The 19,839-nt window shown below is 47.5% G+C and overlaps 1 protein-coding gene across 2 annotated transcripts in view; it reads right to left on the reverse strand.

The window, feature by feature from the left end:
- The window catches only part of Atg16 (Autophagy-related 16), a 95,057-nt gene that overhangs the window by 40,109 nt on the left and 35,109 nt on the right, over positions 1-19,839 (reverse strand). For both annotated transcript variants that reach the window (XM_089546365.1, XM_089546366.1), the window contains exons 6-7: positions 13,405-13,565; positions 10,124-10,198 (exon numbers count right to left, since the gene is read on the reverse strand). In XM_089546365.1, coding sequence (XP_089402491.1) covers positions 10,124-10,198; positions 13,405-13,565 — 236 coding nt within the window. The remainder of the gene's footprint in view (positions 1-10,123; positions 10,199-13,404; positions 13,566-19,839) is intronic.

Here is a 19,839-nt window from a genome sequence, read left to right on the forward strand (position 1 = left end):
ACCCAAACAGACAATCCATCATCTTCCCTTTGCATTACATGCCCTGACCATGCCCACTTCTTCTTCTAGGGGTGTGCCAAACAAACAAACCACTTCCTGCTATGCTTGCCTTCTCTTGCAATCTATTCTGCCACCCCAAGGGACCATCCGTCATCTTCCCTTTACATTACATGCCATGACCATGCCCACTTCTTCTTCTAGGGGTGTGTCAAACAAACAAACAAACCACCTCCTGCTATGCTTGCCTTCTCTTGCAATCTATTCTGCCACCCAAACAGACAATCCATCATCTTCCCTTTGCATTACATGCCCTGACCATGCCCACTTCTTCTTCTAGGGGTGCGCCAAACAAACAAACCACTTCCTGCTATGCTTGCCTTCTCTTGCAATCAATTCTACCACCCAAATAGACAATCCATCATCTTCCCTTTGCATTACATGCCCTGACCATGCCCACTTCTTCTTCTAGGGGTGTGCCAAACAAACAAACCACTTCCTGCTATGCTTGCCTTCTCTTGCAATCTATTCTGCCACCCAAACAGACAATCCATCATCTTCCCTTTGCATTGCATGCCCTGACCATGCCCACTTCTTCTAGGGGTGTGCCAAACAAACAAACCACTTCCTGCTATGCTTGCCTTCTCTTGCAATCTATTCTGTCACCCAAACAGACAATCCATCATCTTCCCTTTGCATTACATGCCCTGACCATGCCCACTTCTTCTAGGGGTGTGCCAAACAAACAAACCACTTCCTGCTATGCTTGCCTTCTCTTGCAATTTATTCTGCCACCCAAACAGACAATCCATCATCTTCCCTTTGCATTACATGCCCTGACCATGCCCACTTCTTCTTCTAGGGGTGTGCCAAACAAACAAACCACTTCCTGCTATGCTTGCCTTCTCTTGCAATCTATTCTGCCACCCAAACAGACAATCCATCATCTTCCCTTTGCATTACATGCCCTGACCATGCCCACTTCTTCTAGGGGTGTGCCAAACAAACAAACCACTTCCTGCTATGCTTGCCTTCTCTTGCAATCTATTCTGCCACCCAAACAGACAATCCATCATCTTCCCTTTGCATTACATGCCCTGACCATGCCCACTTCTTCTTCTAGGGGTGTGCCAAACAAACAAACCACCTCCTGATATGCTTGCCTTCTCTTGCAATCTATTCTGCTACCCAAACAGACAATCCATCATCTTCTCTTTGCATTACATGCCCTGACCATGCCCACTTCTTCTTCTAGGGGTGTGCCAAACAAACAAAACACCTCCTGCTATGCTTGCCTTCTCTTGCAATCTATTCTGCCACCCCAAGGGACCATCCGTCATCTTCCCTTTACATTACATGCCCTGATCATGCCCACTTCTTCTTCTAGGGGTGTGTCAAACAAACAAACCACTTCCTGCTATGCTTGCCTTCTCTTGCAATCTATTCTGCCACCCAAACAGACAATCCATCATCTTCCCTTTGCATTACATGCCCTGACCATGCCCACTTCTTCTTCTAGGGGTGTGCCAAACAAACAAACCACCTCCTGCTATGCTTGCCTTCTCTTGCAATCTATTCTGCCACCCAAACAGACAATCCATCATCTTCCCTTTGCATTACATGCCCTGACCATGCCCACTTCTTCTTCTAGGGGTGTGCCAAACAAACAAACCACCTCCTGCTATGCTTGCCTTCTCTTGCAATCTATTCTGCCACCCAAACAGACAATCCATCATCTTCCCTTTGCATTACATGCCCTGACCATGCCCACTTCTTCTTCTAGGGGTGTGCCAAACAAACAAACCACCTCCTGCTATGCTTGCCTTCTCTTGCAATCTATTCTGCCACCCAAACAGACAATCCATCATCTTCCCTTTGCATTACATGCCCTGACCATGCCCACTTCTTCTTCTAGGGGTGTGCCAAACAAACAAACCACTTCCTGCTATGCTTGCCTTCTCTTGCAATCTATTCTGCCACCCAAACAGACAATCCATCATCTTCCCTTTGCATTACATGCCCTGACCATGCCCACTTCTTCTTCTAGGGGTGTGCCAAACAAACAAACCACCTCCTGCTATGCTTGCCTTCTCTTGCAATCTATTCTGCCACCCCAAGGGACCATCCGTCATCTTCCATTTACATTACATGCTCTGACCATGCCCACTTCTTCTTCTAGGGGTGTGCCAAACAAACAAACCACCTCCTGCTATGCTTGCCTTCTCTTGCAATCTATTCTGCCACCCAAACAGACAATCCATCATCTTCCCTTTGCATTACATGCCCTGACCATGCCCACTTCTTCTTCTAGGGGTGTGCCAAACAAACAAACCACCTCCTGCTATGCTTGCCTTCTCTTGCAATCTATTCTGCCACCCAAACAGACAATCCATCATCTTCCTTTTGCATTACATGCCCTGACCATGCCCACTTCTTCCTCTAGGGGTGTGCCAAACAAACAAACCACCTCCTGCTATGCTTGCCTTCTCTTGCAATCTATTCTGCCACCCAAACAGACAATCCATCATCTTCCCTTTGCATTACATGCCCTGACCATGCCCACTTCTTCTTCTAGGGGTGTGCCAAACAAACAAACCACTTCCTGCTATGCTTGCCTTCTCTTGCAATCTATTCTGCCACCCAAACAGACAATCCATCATCTTCCCTTTACATTACAAGCCCTGACCATGCCCACTTCTTCTTCTAGGGGTGTGCCAAACAAACAAACCACTTCCTGCTATGCTTGCCTTCTCTTGCAATCTATTCTGCCACCCAAACAGACAATCCATCATCTTCCCTTTGCATTACATGCCCTGACCATGCCCACTTCTCCTTCTAGGGGTGTGCCAAACAAACAAACCACCTCCTGCTATGCTTGCCTTCTCTTGCAATCTATTCTGCCACCCAAACAGACAATCCATCATCTTCCCTTTGCATTACATGCCCTGACCATGCCCACTTCTTCTTCTAGGGGTGTGCCAAACAAACAAACCACCTCCTGCTATGCTTGCCTTCTCTTGCAATCTATTCTGCCACCCAAACAGACAATCCATCATCTTCCCTTTGCATTACATGCCCTGACCATGCCCACTTCTTCTTCTAGGGGTGTGCCAAACAAACAAACCACCTCCTGCTATGCTTGCCTTCTCTTGCAATCTATTCTGCCACCCAAACAGACAATCCATCATCTTCCCTTTGCATTACATGCCCTGACCATGCCCACTTCTTCTTCTAGGGGTGTGCCAAACAAACAAACCACTTCCTGCTATGCTTGCCTTCTCTTGCAATCTATTCTGCCACCCAAACAGACAATCCATCATCTTCCCTTTACATTACAAGCCCTGACCATGCCCACTTCTTCTTCTAGGGGTGTGCCAAACAAACAAACCACTTCCTGCTATGCTTGCCTTCTCTTGCAATCTATTCTGCCACCCAAACAGACAATCCATCATCTTCCCTTTGCATTACATGCCCTGACCATGCCCACTTCTCCTTCTAGGGGTGTGCCAAACAAACAAACCACCTCCTGCTATGCTTGCCTTCTCTTGCAATCTACTCTGCCACCCAAACAGACAATCCATCATCTTCCCTTTGCATTACATGCCCTGACCATGCCCACTTCTTCTTCTAGGGGTGTGCCAAACAAACAAACCACCTCCTGCTATGCTTGCCTTCTCTTGCAATCTATTCTGCCACCCAAACAGACAATCCATCATCTTCCCTTTGCATTACATGCCCTGACCATGCCCACTTCTTCTTCTAGGGGTGTGCCAAACAAACAAACCACTTCCTGCTATGCTTGCCTTCTCTTGCAATCTATTCTGCCACCCAAACAGACAATCCATCATCTTCCCTTTGCATTACATGCCCTGACCATGCCGACTTCTTCTTCTAGGGGTGTGCCAAACAAACAAACCACCTCCTGCTATGCTTGCCTTCTCTTGCAATCTATTCAGTCGCCCCAAGGGACCATCCGTCATCTTCCCTTTGCATTACATGCCCTGAACATGCCCACTTCTTCTTCTAGGGGTGTGCAAACAAACAAACAAACAAACCAAAACTGAGCCACAGCCAGTTGAGTGAGTCAATCAATTTTTGAAAGGCCTAATAATTCAGATAAATCATTTACACCATGAACACAAGCATGCCAAAATGATTCACACTTGCTACATCACAAGTCTTACCCTGTAAATCTCCATAAATGCTACCCTGCACTGACTACAGCTCCACTATTCAAAATGTTGCAAAACCAGGCAAGTTGGCACAGAACAAAAGAGAAAAGAAAAGCACATGTGTTGTCTACTTCTTCTGTACACTCGAATGATGGGCAGAGAGTACACTAAAGGTTTTTTTTTCTTTGCCTGTGAAAGCCTGCCACATGCAACCACTATCGCCAACATGGCAACAGAAAACTGAATTTGTGCACAATGCTATCATTGGACTCTGCGCTGGCATATCCAAAACACACTTGCTGCTGCTGGTTACTGCTCAACAGGGAAGATGCCAGATTTCCACCTCACTGATCACTGTCATTTTTACGACTGTTCTCCTGATACCTCTTGTTTTGCACATTTTGATTACCGTTTTTCAGGAATAAAGAATGACGAGTGTGTGACACAGTCGAAGCCTATCCTACCATAAAAGCAAGTGGCAGACACATGAGTTGGCCTTCCACTCCAATGACTGAACACCTCTTACATTAGGTAAGAAAAAAAAGAAAATCTATCCGTCATGCACTTCTCCACTATTGCAGCAGCGTGGTTCAGATTTCAACGGTTCTTTTTTGAATAATGGAATTGAGTGGGCGAGTTGGTTTTCCATCTTGACAGTGAAAGTGCTCAAAAGGACAAGGACGACAGAAAAGGAAAGACATACAAAGCGCTTACTTTCAACTGATTTTATTTCATGCGAAAAACAACTTTATACTCATAGTAATCACTTGCGCATGCTTACAAGAACATTACCAACGAGTGATAGCTGGCACGTTCTTTCAGATAACCGGCATGCCCGATGTAAGATAGGACATCTCTTTATCCGACAACAAAATTGATGGAGCACTTACGCAATCATCACCAGTTGAAAGTAAGCGCTTTGTATGTCTTTCCTTTTCTGCCGTCCTTGTCCTTTTGAGCGCTTTCATGTCAAGGTTCTTTTTTGTTAGCCTTTTTTGTGGCAACACAGTTGTGCGTGCGTTTTGTCCGATGTATTTGTGCTTCCTTCCTCTCCATGTTCCTTTTTTTTTTTCTTTTTGCACATCTAAAGGTCTCTTCGATTTGGCTGCACTGCCTGCACTAGTTGCGTCAGGTTTCGCGGCGGTGCCATGAGCGTGCAGCATCAGTGCAGCTTGGCACTGGCTGCTTCCAAAACAAACAGTCAAGTGCAGGCCTGGTTGATGCAAGGCTAGCCCTGGCATCACCACCAAATAACAGCCAGCTGCGTGCTGCCGACATCAATAGCCGCCAAAATCTCGAACCACGGGAAGAATTTTCAAGCAGCAAAGCACAAAAAGTGTTGCCATGAACCAGCCCTATAAACTCATCGTTTTACTAAAAAAAAGTCGCATGTAATACGCATAGCTGATTTATGAATATGCGCTGAAATATGCTGCTCATGAGACTTCACTTCCCTGCTAGGGTTTGCAATTCTGACACCATGAAGTTACCCACCTCATGATTTCATTTAAACTACAGTCAAATCTCTGACCTACACATGGAGGCCGCCATATTGGTGCACTACAGCTGCACTTCCAATTCCGAGTGCAAGCCAGCCAGGAACGAGTACTGCACTAGGCTGGCACTCCTGCAGAACGAAGACGGAAGTGCTGCCCTCCTCGAACTGGTGCAGAAAGTGCAGCCATGTTGAGTATATTTCAAAGCTGTTCACACGATTGCTGATGAACTGAGTGCACAGAACAGCTTCATAATCACAAAGAGTTGCAATAGATGGCAGCACAGGTTCTGGCAAGTGCTAGTACGTTTCAGACTTGGGACAGCCTGCAGAGGTAGCAATGACACTTCTTAAAGCCGCAAGGATAAATTTTACATCGTTTTAGGCACAAATTTGTGGCCATTAAGGGGATAAGTGATGCCCGCATGCTGTACGAGTTCACTAAACAGACAGTGACTTTCACCCATCTGAAATCAAGCAGGGCATCACCACTCCGCTTATTAGCTGCAAATGCTGCCATGGTCACCAAGACAAGACCAAGGTCCTACTGCTCTTAGCTTGACTGCACACACTCGCGGTCGGGCAGCTATCAATCATACCCGCAAGAGCTGCTGGACAGGATCAGATGGGCGGGCTTCACAAGAGAGAAGCCACAAAGCCTCCGGCAACAGGGAGTGTTACAGTTTCAAGGAATAACCAAGGAAAATAGCCATATCACAATCATACCCAAATGTCTGCTAGCCCCAGTGGCAACATGGGCACCAAGACCACACTTCCACATTTCAATGCCAGCAGGTTATTCGTGAAATGGTGTGTAATTCTGGGCAAGAACCAGGCACAGCATGAAGGAAGACCATAGAGACACGAGTAAGCAAAACAAAAAAAAAAGCAAAGGCAAATACCGCACTTTCCTTCAGGCCTCACCAAAGGGTGGATGGGCCAAAGATGTCAAATAGCTAAACACCTCGGATGCAACATGCCCGTCATATTCCTCCTGACAACAGAACACCTCCTTGGATGGGGGCTGTTAAGGAATAGAAACTGAACTGAACTGATTTTCTGTCAGCAATTTAGCAGTATTCTATATACTGCCTCAAGGGTCCCAGACAGGAACCATCAAAACCAAAGCACGCAATACTGTTGCATGCACACAACAACAACAACCCTCTGTGGATAGCACTGGTGTGCTCACATCGTTGCTCCTACTACAGTAAAGTCCGGTTATGACGAACAGCACAATTCACCGGAATTTCTTCCATATATGAAGAAGTTCAGTATAGCCAAGCCCGCTTGTAACCAGTTTCATTACAAAGTTCGTTATACACAAGAAACACTGGCTTGCAGACATAACAGCTGTCAGCATTCAGTCGTTCTCGAGCTTTCTTTTTAATGGTCCACTTTTTTTTTTTTAATTGTACTGAGAATGCTCCTTGCAATCTTGAATTGCGTTTTAACATCGAATTTTTTCGTGCCGCGCTCAAGACAACAAATAATTTAACTCTGTAGGAAAGCGGCAGGACTTGGCACTGCTTCGTTGGCTTCTTGACTACACGACACACTCACCAGGTGAGTGTGAAAAGCTCCACGTACGAAATCCGCAGCAACGCATGAATGGCTGGAATCATGGCAGCTGCAGTAAGGCTACGCTGTGGCGTGAGACCAAACAATTTTTCAGTAACACGCTGTGCCATCACTGGTCCCACAGCCTCTTGGTGCGCTGCCAAGTTTGCCGAGCAAGCCATCGCAGCTGGCACGCTTGGCAGAACACAAAACACTCCCTGCTGCTTGCTGCCATAGCAGCAACTTGACTCGCTGCCAAGATTTTCAGTGGAGCTGTGTCTGCCTTGTGGATGCGCACATCTCAGTTTTGAGGAATGAGCCAAGAGTAACGCTCTAAAGCAGGAGCACGTGGTGTTGGGAGTTGGGAAACATCACACAGCTTGGAATTGCACTGCAATCCAAAACTACAGGACCACTGGCAGTTCAGTTCGCCACTTACCAGGGTTGGCCGCATGCACGTGTGCAGATACAGAAGGTGTGCCATTTGACTGCCTTTGCCTCTGACTGATGCCCTAGCAATATCATCATTTATCGCTTTGAGCTATGTGAGTGCTACAATGCTATCCTGCAGGAAGTATATTACTAAAGCACTTTAAAAAAAAGTACGACTTTGTGAGAAGTCACTGAAGGGGAGGTGAGCCAGCATGGAACCACAAAGAACTACATCCCTGCAGCCATTCATCCTTCCTTTCCAACTAGCTGGAACTGCAGGGAAAGAAGTGGGGGCAGTTTACAACAAGCAGTTTCTGCTGGGTCCTCATTTATTCATGTTGTGACTCAAAACTGCTTTCAAGGTCTCAATCAGAATGTTTCAGACTGATTCCTGTTATGTGAAGTCTGTATGCAAACAAATCAGCCTATTACGGCCATTTTAAAGCACTCATGCTTGCAAAACAAGCAATTAAGAACACACAATCACTGGAGCCATATCAGAGTGATCATAAGATAAAATGGTGTGCATTTTAAATATGATGTTCAGCGTTCTTACTGAATCGACCAGCGCGAACGGCAAGGACTAGGAAACTGACAAGACTGCGCTTGTCTTTTCCCACTCTTATACTGCATCTCGCAAGTCTTTTGCAGCATTGTGAAGGCGGCGGCAATCTGAGCCAATCAGAACGGCGTGCGCTGCAAAACATGTTCCTCCGTGCCCCTCATCCAGTGACTGGTGGCTCCATCCCTGGGGTGGAAAGAGCACCAGTGCTGCTGCGTGCAGGACACTCAGCCAACTTAGCAGACGCCATGTTTCCAAATGGCCGCACACTGCACTGCTGCTTGCCTCCGCAGTGCCGTGTTCATGCACGCATTCTCTGCTATTTGAATCAATGAACGAAACACTTGCTATAGTACTTCCAAAACACCATGCTCAGCTACCTTTCCAACTACTGCTCAAATATTTTATGCACTATTTGCTGTTTTGCTGTCTTCCTTGGCCCCGATTGGGTGAGAGAGCTCTAGCTTTCTCAGTGCTGCATACAACTTGTAAAGTGAAGTATAGTCCTTGTCGTTTACAAAGAAAGATTCAGCATGACACGTTACCAACTTGCCCAAATGCCTATTCCTCAGCATTCATTATGCATGCCTGGCTTGATGTGTTTCTGCACACGATTTTTCATGTTTAGGTACACTGGAGCACAATGCACCTTGTACATGAAGAACGATAGTGTTCCAAGTCGTGGATGCAGCGCCTGAAGGGGATATCTGAGCGCTTCTTCACTCAGTTCACCTGAAGGTGCCCAGTCGGCTAAACTGTTCGTGGCTGGGGCTGTTCATCCACAGCATTCCCGAGCACACAGCCCATAAATGTGCAATGCAAACTGCAATACAAGGTCCAAGACGTGCTCTTCCTTTAAAGGGGGACGCGGTGTTCAAATTGCAAAAACCTCGTAAAGAGTCGAATTTTGAAAAACAACAGGTCTGGAATCTACAAGGCCTTTTCAATCACACCCCAAAAAAGGAACAGCCCCAAAGGTGACCCTGAAAAATGTTTTGTGACTGTGGGCAGCAATAAAATTGGCTGAAATCTCTGAAAATGGCCAATTTCCGAGCATGATACTCCACGGTCCGAGCTAACAAGTTCAGATTGCATGCAAGGTTAGGTTACATGCAACATAGGGAGGTCGTTGGTTCAGATCCCACTGGTGGCATGTTCAATTAATCAATTGATCGATCGATTGATTGAACATGCCACCAGTGGGATCTGAACCAACGACCTCCTTATGTTGCATGTAACCTAACCTTGCATGCAATCTGAACTTGTCAGCTCGGACTTCACATTGTTACTCACCTTCTTGTAAGCACTCATTTTCTGCACTTCTCAATGCACAGTCTACAAATGAAGCAGTACCAAACGAGCTACATTCCTCTGTTGTTGATCTCTATCTTGGCATCAATGATGTCCCGCACCCCTACTTATGCACCCCCATTTTGGACAACAAGGGAAAGAACATTCCCAACTGAGATTACCTATTACTCACAGAGTGGTTTTCTTCTCGAGGGACAATGTGAAACATGCTTCCGCTGTCAACATAAACACACACAAAATGGCACCCGTTCACGCCTCCTTCAGGAGATGCACAGCAAAGCAAACGACAGACAGACCAATCACAGAGTCACATATAGGATAAGCAGTGAGACTGCAGCAGAGCGAGGGTATGTAAACTCTGCACACTATGCATCACTGATGCAGAGTGTGCGGAGCCCAATGGCCCTCTGTCATCCTTCTCTTTCTGGTGTTCCGTGTTTCACACACCTGCGCTGAGCAGTCAACGCATTGCGCAAAGCCATCACGCAATCACCACAGGCTCGGCCAATACAATGAACACTGCAGCACAGAAGGGAGACAGGAAGCGATGGCGATTTCATATAATTTCTGTGCTCGGGTGCACTTGTTGCTCACCTGTCATTGGGTGGCACCACGACGGGTTCTCGGGCTGCATCCTCCAAATCGCGCTTTACCTGGGCCTGTTTCAGCCTGCAAAGCAAAAGCCAGACATTTTTTTTCAAACAAGAAAAAGCAGTTATGGCTCTTTGTTTTGCTCTTTGTTTTGGCAACGTTTTGGTCTCCCTTTTGCCGGATAGGGTGCCTCAAAAGCAAGAATGATGCGTGGCAAGCCTGGGCCGGTAAAAGGGACTAGCACGTATAGACAAAACTGAATAGGACAGTGCGTCCGAGACCACCGATGTCCTCTGCTGTCCTATAGGTATATGTGGGGTAGGCAGGAGGGCACACTTTGTGCAACTCGCAAGCGTCTTCCAACCAGCAAGGCTGCACTTGGGCCACCGATGGCGCACCTGAGAGTTCAGGCGAGTCGGCAGAGTTACGTCAGCCAAGGGGACAACAATGCCCAGTCACTCTCGACACCACAGAGGTGGGGGACGGGTGAAAGTGTGCACGGCACAAACATTCCCGAGCAGAAGCAAATGAATTCCGTTTTGAGCACAGTGAAAGGGAAGATGTTTAGCCATGATTCTGTTTTCTTTCTTTTCTTCATATCGTCTTATAATTGTAATGGGCCTTGGTATAAAGAAACAAAGAGTGGGCGGGGGGGTCGGGAATAGCTGATTGGGACGGAGTTCGGCAGGCAGACAAAAGAATGTGCACACGTGTGTTGCGCAAGAATTCAGTGCTTCTTTTACTCTATGCTCTTTGAGAGAGGGCTACCTAAGAGCGTTACACTTCTGTCAGATGGGCACTTTCAAAGGCTACTGAGTCAAAAAACTTCTAGATTTCGAATCTCTATCGAACCACTGCTACATGGCTAGCTCGAATGCCATTCAGAGGTTCCATCATCTCACATCAAGGTGTTGTGGCACCACCGCTGCCAGCAATATTAAATTAATTTCATTGGTTGGACAAGCTTGGTAGCAATCATGCACTTTTGAGCATGCTGGTGTTGGTTGTTTCAGTATCACTGGTAACAATGGTGTTACACTTGCTGCAGTGTTTTGTAGCCCAGCCCGCATTTTTTTTTCTGCGAAATAAGTTGCATATTTTGAACCTCAGAGATGATCCTTACAGGTAACAGACTGGATTCTAAGGGAAGGAGAGCACAGCAGGGGGCAGAAGAAAGTTAGGTGAGCGGATGAGATTAAGAAGTCTGCAGGATTGGATGGCCGCAGATGGCAGAACATAGGGTTAACTGGAGAGGTATGCAAGAGGTTTTTGTCCTGCAATAGGCATAGTCAAGCTGATGATGATGATGATGATGATGGTACCGCTCTGATTTTATTCCCCAGCATGCTGCTGCAAGTGCTCTGCATCTGAGAGTGCACACAGCTGCCGCTCGACCGCCCTTGAGAACTTGATAGAGTTCCGCACTGCTCCGATGACTCAATATACTATTGACTCAACGGCCGTCAGAACCACCCGTGCAACAACACTCAACTGGCTTTTGAAATGACAGTTTCATGGGCCTTTGAAATGATGGGTATTAAAATGGTCTAGTTTTCATGGGGTTTAATATCCCAAAGCGACTGAGGCTATGAGGGATGCTGTAGTGGAAGCTCCGGATAATTTCAACCACCTGGGGTTCTTTAGCGTGCACTGACATCGGCACAACACACAAGACTCTAGTGTTTCGACTCCATCGAAATGCAACCGCTGTGGCTGGGATCGAACCTGTGTCTTTCAGGCCAGCAGCCAAGCACCATAACCACTGTGCCACCGTGGTGGCCCGGGTATTAAACTGTGTTGTCTTATACAGATTACAGAAAAAGCTGTAATTGATTACAGTTACAATTACTTCATCTGAAATGTAGCTATTTCAGCAGTCAATTACAGTCACCAAAAGGTAAGTGAACAACCACAAAAGAGTAATCATTACTATTACACTATTTTCCTTGCCACTTTTTATTGCCATAGAACAAATATACACGGACTAGAAGAGCCACGGCAGCTTACTTGATCTGTTGTCTGTCGTAATTCATATACTTAATTTTCACCAGAAGTTGCTGCTATAAATTTTTGCTGGTATTTTTTCAACGTTTCCTTGCGAAAACAGCGGCAACATTGAAGGCTTTCTCGGTACACAAGCTGGAAGGATGGAAGGCAGCTTTTGATAACCTCTTTGCCATGGCATCTGATGCACAACTAAAAATGTGGTTGAATTTTTCTTTTGTCGCGTCCCGTTCATTGGCAAACATCAATAGTGCTGCCGAGAATCTCGCTGCACAAACTGAAAGGCAGCGCCATTCTGCTGCCTCTCATTTGCTACCGAAATGACACCCGCTTCTGGAGTTTAGACCATTCAGGTATGGTTGAAAACAACGGTTTCAAAAACAACGAAGCTCGGAACACAGGTCCTGAACTACCAATGGTCCTGTACCTTTGAAGTGCGGCGCAACACACACCTTGGAGACTGTTGGAAGTGTGCCCTTACACTGTCTACTGTTCATCTAGAAAAGCGACTCCCAGCGTGAGCAAGGCAGGTAAATGATGCACAATTACAATTCTCTTTAATGCAGCTGATTTGCATATGAATCAACTATTTATTTTACGCATCCTGCAAGAAACGAGCTCTGGCACGGGGCGTGCACTTCCTGCCACTCGTCCACCTTAGACCCCACAATAGGTTGGCATTGCATATAGGTCTAACGCCAATTTCAGATGGTCATTTTTCTAAATAGGGTTGACTTATAAACGGAAATATATGGTAGCTTCACTAGCTCTCGGAGTTGTTCAGTGAAATAAGGCAGGCCTGGGTTCAGTACCACCAGGACGCCACTTTTCAACCAGTGGATAGGCAGATTCCATTTAAGTGCCTCTGGCACACACGGTGGACACTTTATGCAACTTCGTAATTACCATCATCAGTCTATGCCCACTACAGATCAAAGGCCCCTATCGATGACCTCGAAGTGACCCTGTCCTTGCCAGCTGCAGCCAACTTACCCCTGTGAACTTCCGCATCTCGTTCTGAACCCACCTGATCCTCTGCCTCCCCCTGCTATGCTTGGCTTCTCTTGGAATCAATTCAGTTACCCTTAACAATGATCAGTCACCTTGTCTTCACATTACATTCCGTGCCCACTTACATGTGGGTTGACTAGTCACCTCAACTTCAGGAGCCAACTGACGTTGCATCAACATTCACAGTCAACGTCCTTTCAAAAAACACCCCTTAGGGACAGCGGAAAAGAAAAATAAAGCATGGGGGCGGATTGGGAGGCACCACTCACCGCAGCATGCGCTCGTTTTCGGCGTTGAGCTTGTCAGCATCGCGTGACTTGAGGGCCATCCAGCGCTTGATAAGGTCCTGGTGCTCCCGGTCCAGTGCATTGAAGTTGCGCTCCAGGCTGTTGTAGGCCAGCTGTAGGGCCTCGTGCTCATCCCTCAGCAGCTGCGTGGATACCAACCCATGGTGTCACAGCTCTGCACCTCCGTCAGGTGGTGAGCTTTACTCAGCAATGCAGCCACATTCATTCATTTATTTATTTGTATATACAGCAGTCCACTGCATATGGTAAACTGTGAGACATCTCTGACCAAAGCCTTTTTATTTTAAAAATCCCGACAGTTTGCAGCTGGCTCTGCTTCTTCTTCAGGGATGCTTTTGAAATGTCAAGATTGTTGAATAAAAAAGTTTTGGTTGTACATGTCTAGAAGTTTACTACAAGACATCAAACCCAACTACATAGTGAAGCAATTCTGTCGAAATGCTTAGTTTTCAAACGATATCTTCAGCCCAAACAGAAGCGGCTTTGCAACTGAACGCAAGAAACGATTAAAACAAAACATAAAAATGCATCACAGCCATTCTAGTCTGTGATGCATTGCTTCTTCTAGCTCCTTCACAAAATGTTTCGATTTGAATGTGTTGGAAGAAAGAGAGCACCGCTCCGTAACCGCCTTTACGAAAAAACTTCACATGAATCATTTGTGTGTGCAAAAAGTGGTAGGGGTTTAATGTAATTAACCTGAGTAGACGTGTGAAAGCAAGTGTTCATTCTTCAATAGGAGGGGACAGTTAAACTCCGTAGCCGCCACAGTGGATCAGTGGTTGTGGCGCTCAGCTCCTGACCCAAAAGACGCGGGTTCGCAGAATTCTAGAGGCCTGTGTACTGCGCAATGTCTGTGCACGTTAAGGAACCCCAGGTGGTCGAAATTTCCAGAGCCCTTCACTACGGCGTCCCTCATAGCCAGAGTCACTTTGGGACATTAAAACCTCATAGGCCCATACACTTAAGAGTATGACGCGATGGCTTTGGTGAGCTAATGCCCATATACCGTATTTTCCAGTGTATAAGACGCGGCTTTTTTTCAAAAATCTTGTTGATGCGTCCTATACAAGGGTGCGTCTTATACGCTAATTTTTCCTTTTTTTTTTGCGAGTTCAGAAATTACTCAGGCTCTTGTTCAAGTTTTTTTCACCGAAAAAATATCGCTACCAATGACGCGGTTGTAACACGGTTAATACTTCAATTCGTGCGCCGTCATGACCCACTTTTTTTAAGTGAACTTTATCATGAAACGACGGGGATGATGACTTCCTGGATCACAAACACGTACCGTTTCGGAGGCCCCAAGCAAGAGTAATGTGAAATGCCAAAAGATGGCGACAAACATGCTTCTCGCCATTGTCAGGACAAGCCAAGACAAGCCGGCGTTCATATTTAGCCACCCTTTGCAACTTTCTTTGCTCCGTGTATGCAGTGAGAAGAGAATGTGTCAGTTGCGTTGCCTTCAGAAATGGGCGAACTTTTTGATAGCACATTCGAAGACGAAGACTTCGAAGGTTTTAAGTAGAAATAAAATGTTGTTATGGACACATGGGAGAGCTCTTTCGTTCGTTCTTTTTTCTAAAACATGGGCGGTTATGGCGTGAATGTTGCCTTTTTCGATCACTTAGCGTTTGCTTAAGAATTTCTCACTGGTACGGTGAATTTCGTGACGGTCACGCAAGCGTGTTTAATTAAGCCTCACTAGCCTAACTGGCTAAATTGGGGTGCGTCTTATACACCAACTTTTTCAATGACAGCCTGCATATGTGGCATGTGCGTCTTATATAGGGGTGCGTCCTATACACCGGAAAATACGGTATGCAGAATTGGTCATTCTCTACTTGACAATCACAGATTGTGGCAAGTTCTCATACCATGGTTTTTTTTTGTTTTTATGAGGTTTAACGTCCCAAAGCGACTCAGGCTGTGAGGGACGTCGTAGTGGAGGGCTCCAGAAATTTCGACCACCTGGGGTTCTTTAATGTGCACTGACAACGCAAAGTACACGAGCCTCTAGAATTTCGCCTCCATCGAAATTCGACCGCCACGGCCAGGATCGAACCAGCGTCTTTCGAGTCAGCAGCCGAGCACCATAACTACTGAGCCACCGCCGTGGTCATACCATTACCAGCACAGTGGTACAGCGGTTAACTGATGCGCCACAGCACCAGCAGGTGGCTCTTTCTATCACAGCCATCAGTAGGGATTGTGCAACCTGTGTTGCTCTTCCCGAGCAGCCTCTTGCAACCAATCGTCAATTTAACTGCCACCTGCCTCTCACTGGCTATAGATGGCGCAACGCTCCTTCGAACTTAGCCGAGCTTCCTCGCCCTCATTCGGTGCAGCAGGCACGACGTTCCAGCTCCTCACCCTTCCCACTCAGCTAATAAAGTTAATTGTCTGTCTGAACTGATCCTAACTTACAAAGATGACAAGATTCTTGCTCGGGGTTGCTACGTCTGTAGTAGTGCTATAGCACTAAAAATGGGAGCTAACGACGAGTGCTACGCAATTCAGCAGATCTGTTTTAAGGTTCCCAGAAATAATGCAAAAGTGAAGGGAGACAGCCACACGAGCGGCACAAGTAGTATCAGTTGCAGAACATGCCTGCCGTGAATTCGGAGAGCTCAGTCTATTAACAGCAAGGCTTGTGTGACTTGTGTGCTCAGGAACAAATTTAATGTTGCTTGCACTGCGCCACAACTGAGTCATCTGGCCATTTGGTACCAGTAAAAGTGGATTGAGCATACGCATCATGGCCCCGGGCATTTCAGACAACTGGATTGCAAGGCAGCATCAAAAAAAAAAATGTAGCCGGTTTAAGCTATGGCTTGACACGGTTCATTAAGCGACAAGCAGTACAGGCATCCGAGCTTGGTATCTGTTCTGGCTGTTGCTGGGCTTTTGTGTTAGACGAGCAATGTGTATAAAGATAGTAAATGCAAGTGCCCTCCTGCCTTCGTCAAAGGCACCAAAAGGGGCTAACTGGCTTTACATACCGATGGCTTCCACGTGTTACCACCAGAAAGCTACAGAGGTCAAAACAATGAACACACGACAAGCATGCAACTGGTTTGTAAACCAGCTGTCAGTTGTGTGCTCGCCTTGTGGTCACTGTTTTGTTCATTGTAGGCTCCTCCTCGTATCACTCTTTTCTGAGACTTTTATATGCAGCTCTCTGCTCGAATACTAGCTGCATTGCCCACCCCTCCCCAATCTATCACCATCATAATGTAAATCTGCGATAACATCAGTGCCTGAATGACGGTACCTTAAGTGTTTTTTTTTTATGTGCTTGCCTCTTTTTGGTTGTAGTGGTCTTTGCCTACTCTTGTGTACAAACGTGTGTATCGCTGTATGAGAAAATGTATACGGGTCCTTAATCCACTCCTGTAAAAATCCCTAAAAGGATTGACAGTATCTCCAAACAAATAAATAAATAAAATAAGGGCATCCCCTGAAATAAGTGCACTAATGCGTTTTTGCCCATGAACTGAGCTTCCGGGCACCAGCGGATGACCTCCCCAACCCCTACACATGCAACCTCTCAAATACCGTACAACTGTACACCACTACTGCCATTCCTGTGGCACACACCCACCACCACATTCCACGCTCAATCACACCCAAAGCACATACTGGCGACAACTCCAGACAAACTTCTTCCGCTCTCCAAACATTTCACCCTATAGCGTGCCATCAAGGTCCGGCCGCAGAAGATGATGACAGCCCCAGCACGCCTGCCAAGCACGCGCAGACTGGATTTTGTGGCTGCTTAACTGCATGCCGGCGGTACACTGTCCCGCTCCCGCCTGGCTGGGCGCATCCTGCCAAATATATCTGTGGAGACCCGACGACGACTTGTGTCTGCGCTTCGTCTCCACAACCCCACCCTCTTTCGGCCCAGCTGCACCACTCGCAACACCACCTCACCTACTTTATGCCATCACCTTTGGGAATGCAAACATCCTCTCTGCACTTCTCCCATCCACACCCCTCAGAGGGCTCCTGGACTAAGGGGCCCTGCCAGGAGCGTAAGACTATAAAAGTTTTTCCTCCTCTCCTCATGAAAAAGAGGGGTCATGTGAAAGCTTCGTGCAGCAACAATCACAGCAACTGACATACTTTGTCGAGGCACAATGGAGGCTCACCTCCCTGAAAAACAAAGGAAAGCCAATTTTAAGCATGAAATGCTTTTAGCTCCCGTTCGGTAAACTCAGGCAAACATCATCCATGAACCATGGCCAATTGGAGACAGACCATGGTGGCGAAAACTTTATTTGGAAGAGGGGAGTTCAGGACACGCAGGTCCTTGGGCCCCCGCACAGCCCCACTGCACTCAAACGTTCATGTCCCGGAGGCTCATGACGCTGGCAGCCCGGCCTGCAGTGATGGCTTGCTTGGCCGTGTCCTCAAAGCGCCGTAGGGTCTCCCAAGCCTCCCAAGTGGTAAGGTGTTCCAGGCCCCACAGGGAAGGATCCGCCGAGCAGAGGAAGAGGATATGGTCGAGAGTGGCTTTGGGGTGGTGGCAAAGGGTACAAGAGGGGTCTGCGTGGACTTGATGATAGCGCTAGCATATATAAGGGGAGGGTAAAGTGCGTGTTTGGAGCCGCCTCCAAAGTGTCTGATGATAACAGACCTCTCCCTGATGTAAACAGTGTGACGTCAAAAAGGTGTGCCCCAATGGGCAAAATCGTCGACTTTCGGTTCTGAACCAGTTTTTCTGGTGCCAAGCGCTCCCCACCACTTTTGTTCCCCGATTCGAAACGCTTCGCAGCCTTTCTTCTCCTGGTGTGAGCCTTCTCGGTATGGTGCATGTTTCGCCCATCGGACCAGAAACACGTGCACTGATGACGTAGGCCGGGAGAGGTCTATTGTCGAGGGAAGGATGGGGTGGGGGGTAGAGCTGATGCTCGGCTTTGCAGGCCTGTGTCAGTTTACTGAATGAATGCATGCGCTCTCGTGAGAATCCCAGATTGGATGCCACCGGTGCCCGATTGAGAGAAGCTCGGGCTAAAGCGTTGGCGGCCTCGTTTCCGGGATTCCCGGAGTGGGCATGTACCCATATCAGCCCCATGTGACGGGGCGGATGTGCGGTGAGGGAGTTCACGTCCCTGCATTTCGCACACTGAACTCTCCTGAGAACAAAATTTAGTATGGCAGTTTCAGAGTCAGACAGTATATATCGGGCCTCCGTGCATGTGATGGCCAGGGCAATGGCGTCCTCTTTGGCCTCCACCGAAGTGGCAGTGGGGGATATGTGAAGGGTGGCAATCGGTTGAAGGCAGGGGTTCGTGATGACTACAACCGCATCCTCACCTGTGAATGCGGCATGCACCCAAATGGCATACCGTTCCGTGCCATAGTGTTTGTGGAGCATCAGTGCGTAAGCTCTGTGGCGGGGATTGTGGCAGGCGGGTGCATGTTTTTGGGGAGAGGTTTAATAAGTAGTTCGCGGTGAATGTGGCGGAAGACCTGGAGCTGTGTGGGATCTGTGGCTGGTAAGCGGATACCGAGGGTATGTAGGATGTGTCTGCCGGCGGTGGTTCTCGCGAGGTGTAGGTATTGTCTGTAGGCGGGCCTTGATGAACTCCCCTATCGTATTGTGTAGGCCAAGTTGGAGGAGTTTCTTGAGGTATTTAGGGGTAGGTGTAGTGCTGTCTTAAATGCTGTCCAGATCATGGCATCCAGGGTGATTTCCCTGGCCTGGAGTTTCAGGTAGGGGAGCGTGAAGATAAAGCGGCTGAGGACGAAGGCATGAATGAGACGACATAGGTCATGCTCCTTCATGCCGCGGTGGTGTGCAGAAACGTGGCGGATTAGGTGGGATATCGACACCGTCGTCTGCTTGAGTTCCCGTATGGTGAGTGTATTTTTCCCGTTGTTCTGGATGTGGAGGCCCAGTACTCTGAGAGTGTTTACCTCCGGGATGTGCAGATTTTCCAGTGTCACGGTGATGGGGGCTGTGGGGCGGATTATGAGGAGCTGCGACTTCTCCGGAGAGCAGGAGAGTCCAATACCCCGCGCATGTGTTCGGGTGAGGGTAGCTGCCGACTGTAGAGTATTCTCTATGTCTCCATCACTGCCATGGGTCATACATAGCGTGATATCATCGGCATAGAGTGTACACCGAAGGTGAGGGATGGTTTGTAGTTTACAGGCAAGGGGAATGAGAGTGACATTAAGAAGAGAGGACGGATCCCTGGGGGGGGTTTCAACCCCACTAAGGGTGTATGGGGGGGGATATGTGGGGACCGAAGTGAATTTCAGCCGTGTAGTTAGTAAGGAATGCTTGAATATAGGTGTACATACGTTCACCTACGTTCAAGGAGGAGAGGGCTGCCATGATCGCTTGATGGTCCAGGCGATCAAAGGCTTTGGAGAGATCCAAGG

The sequence above is a fragment of the Amblyomma mixtum genome, chromosome 5 (genome assembly GCF_055824585.1).
Source record: "Amblyomma mixtum isolate Tamu chromosome 5, ASM5582458v1, whole genome shotgun sequence".
Taxonomy (NCBI): Eukaryota; Metazoa; Arthropoda; class Arachnida; order Ixodida; family Ixodidae; genus Amblyomma; species Amblyomma mixtum.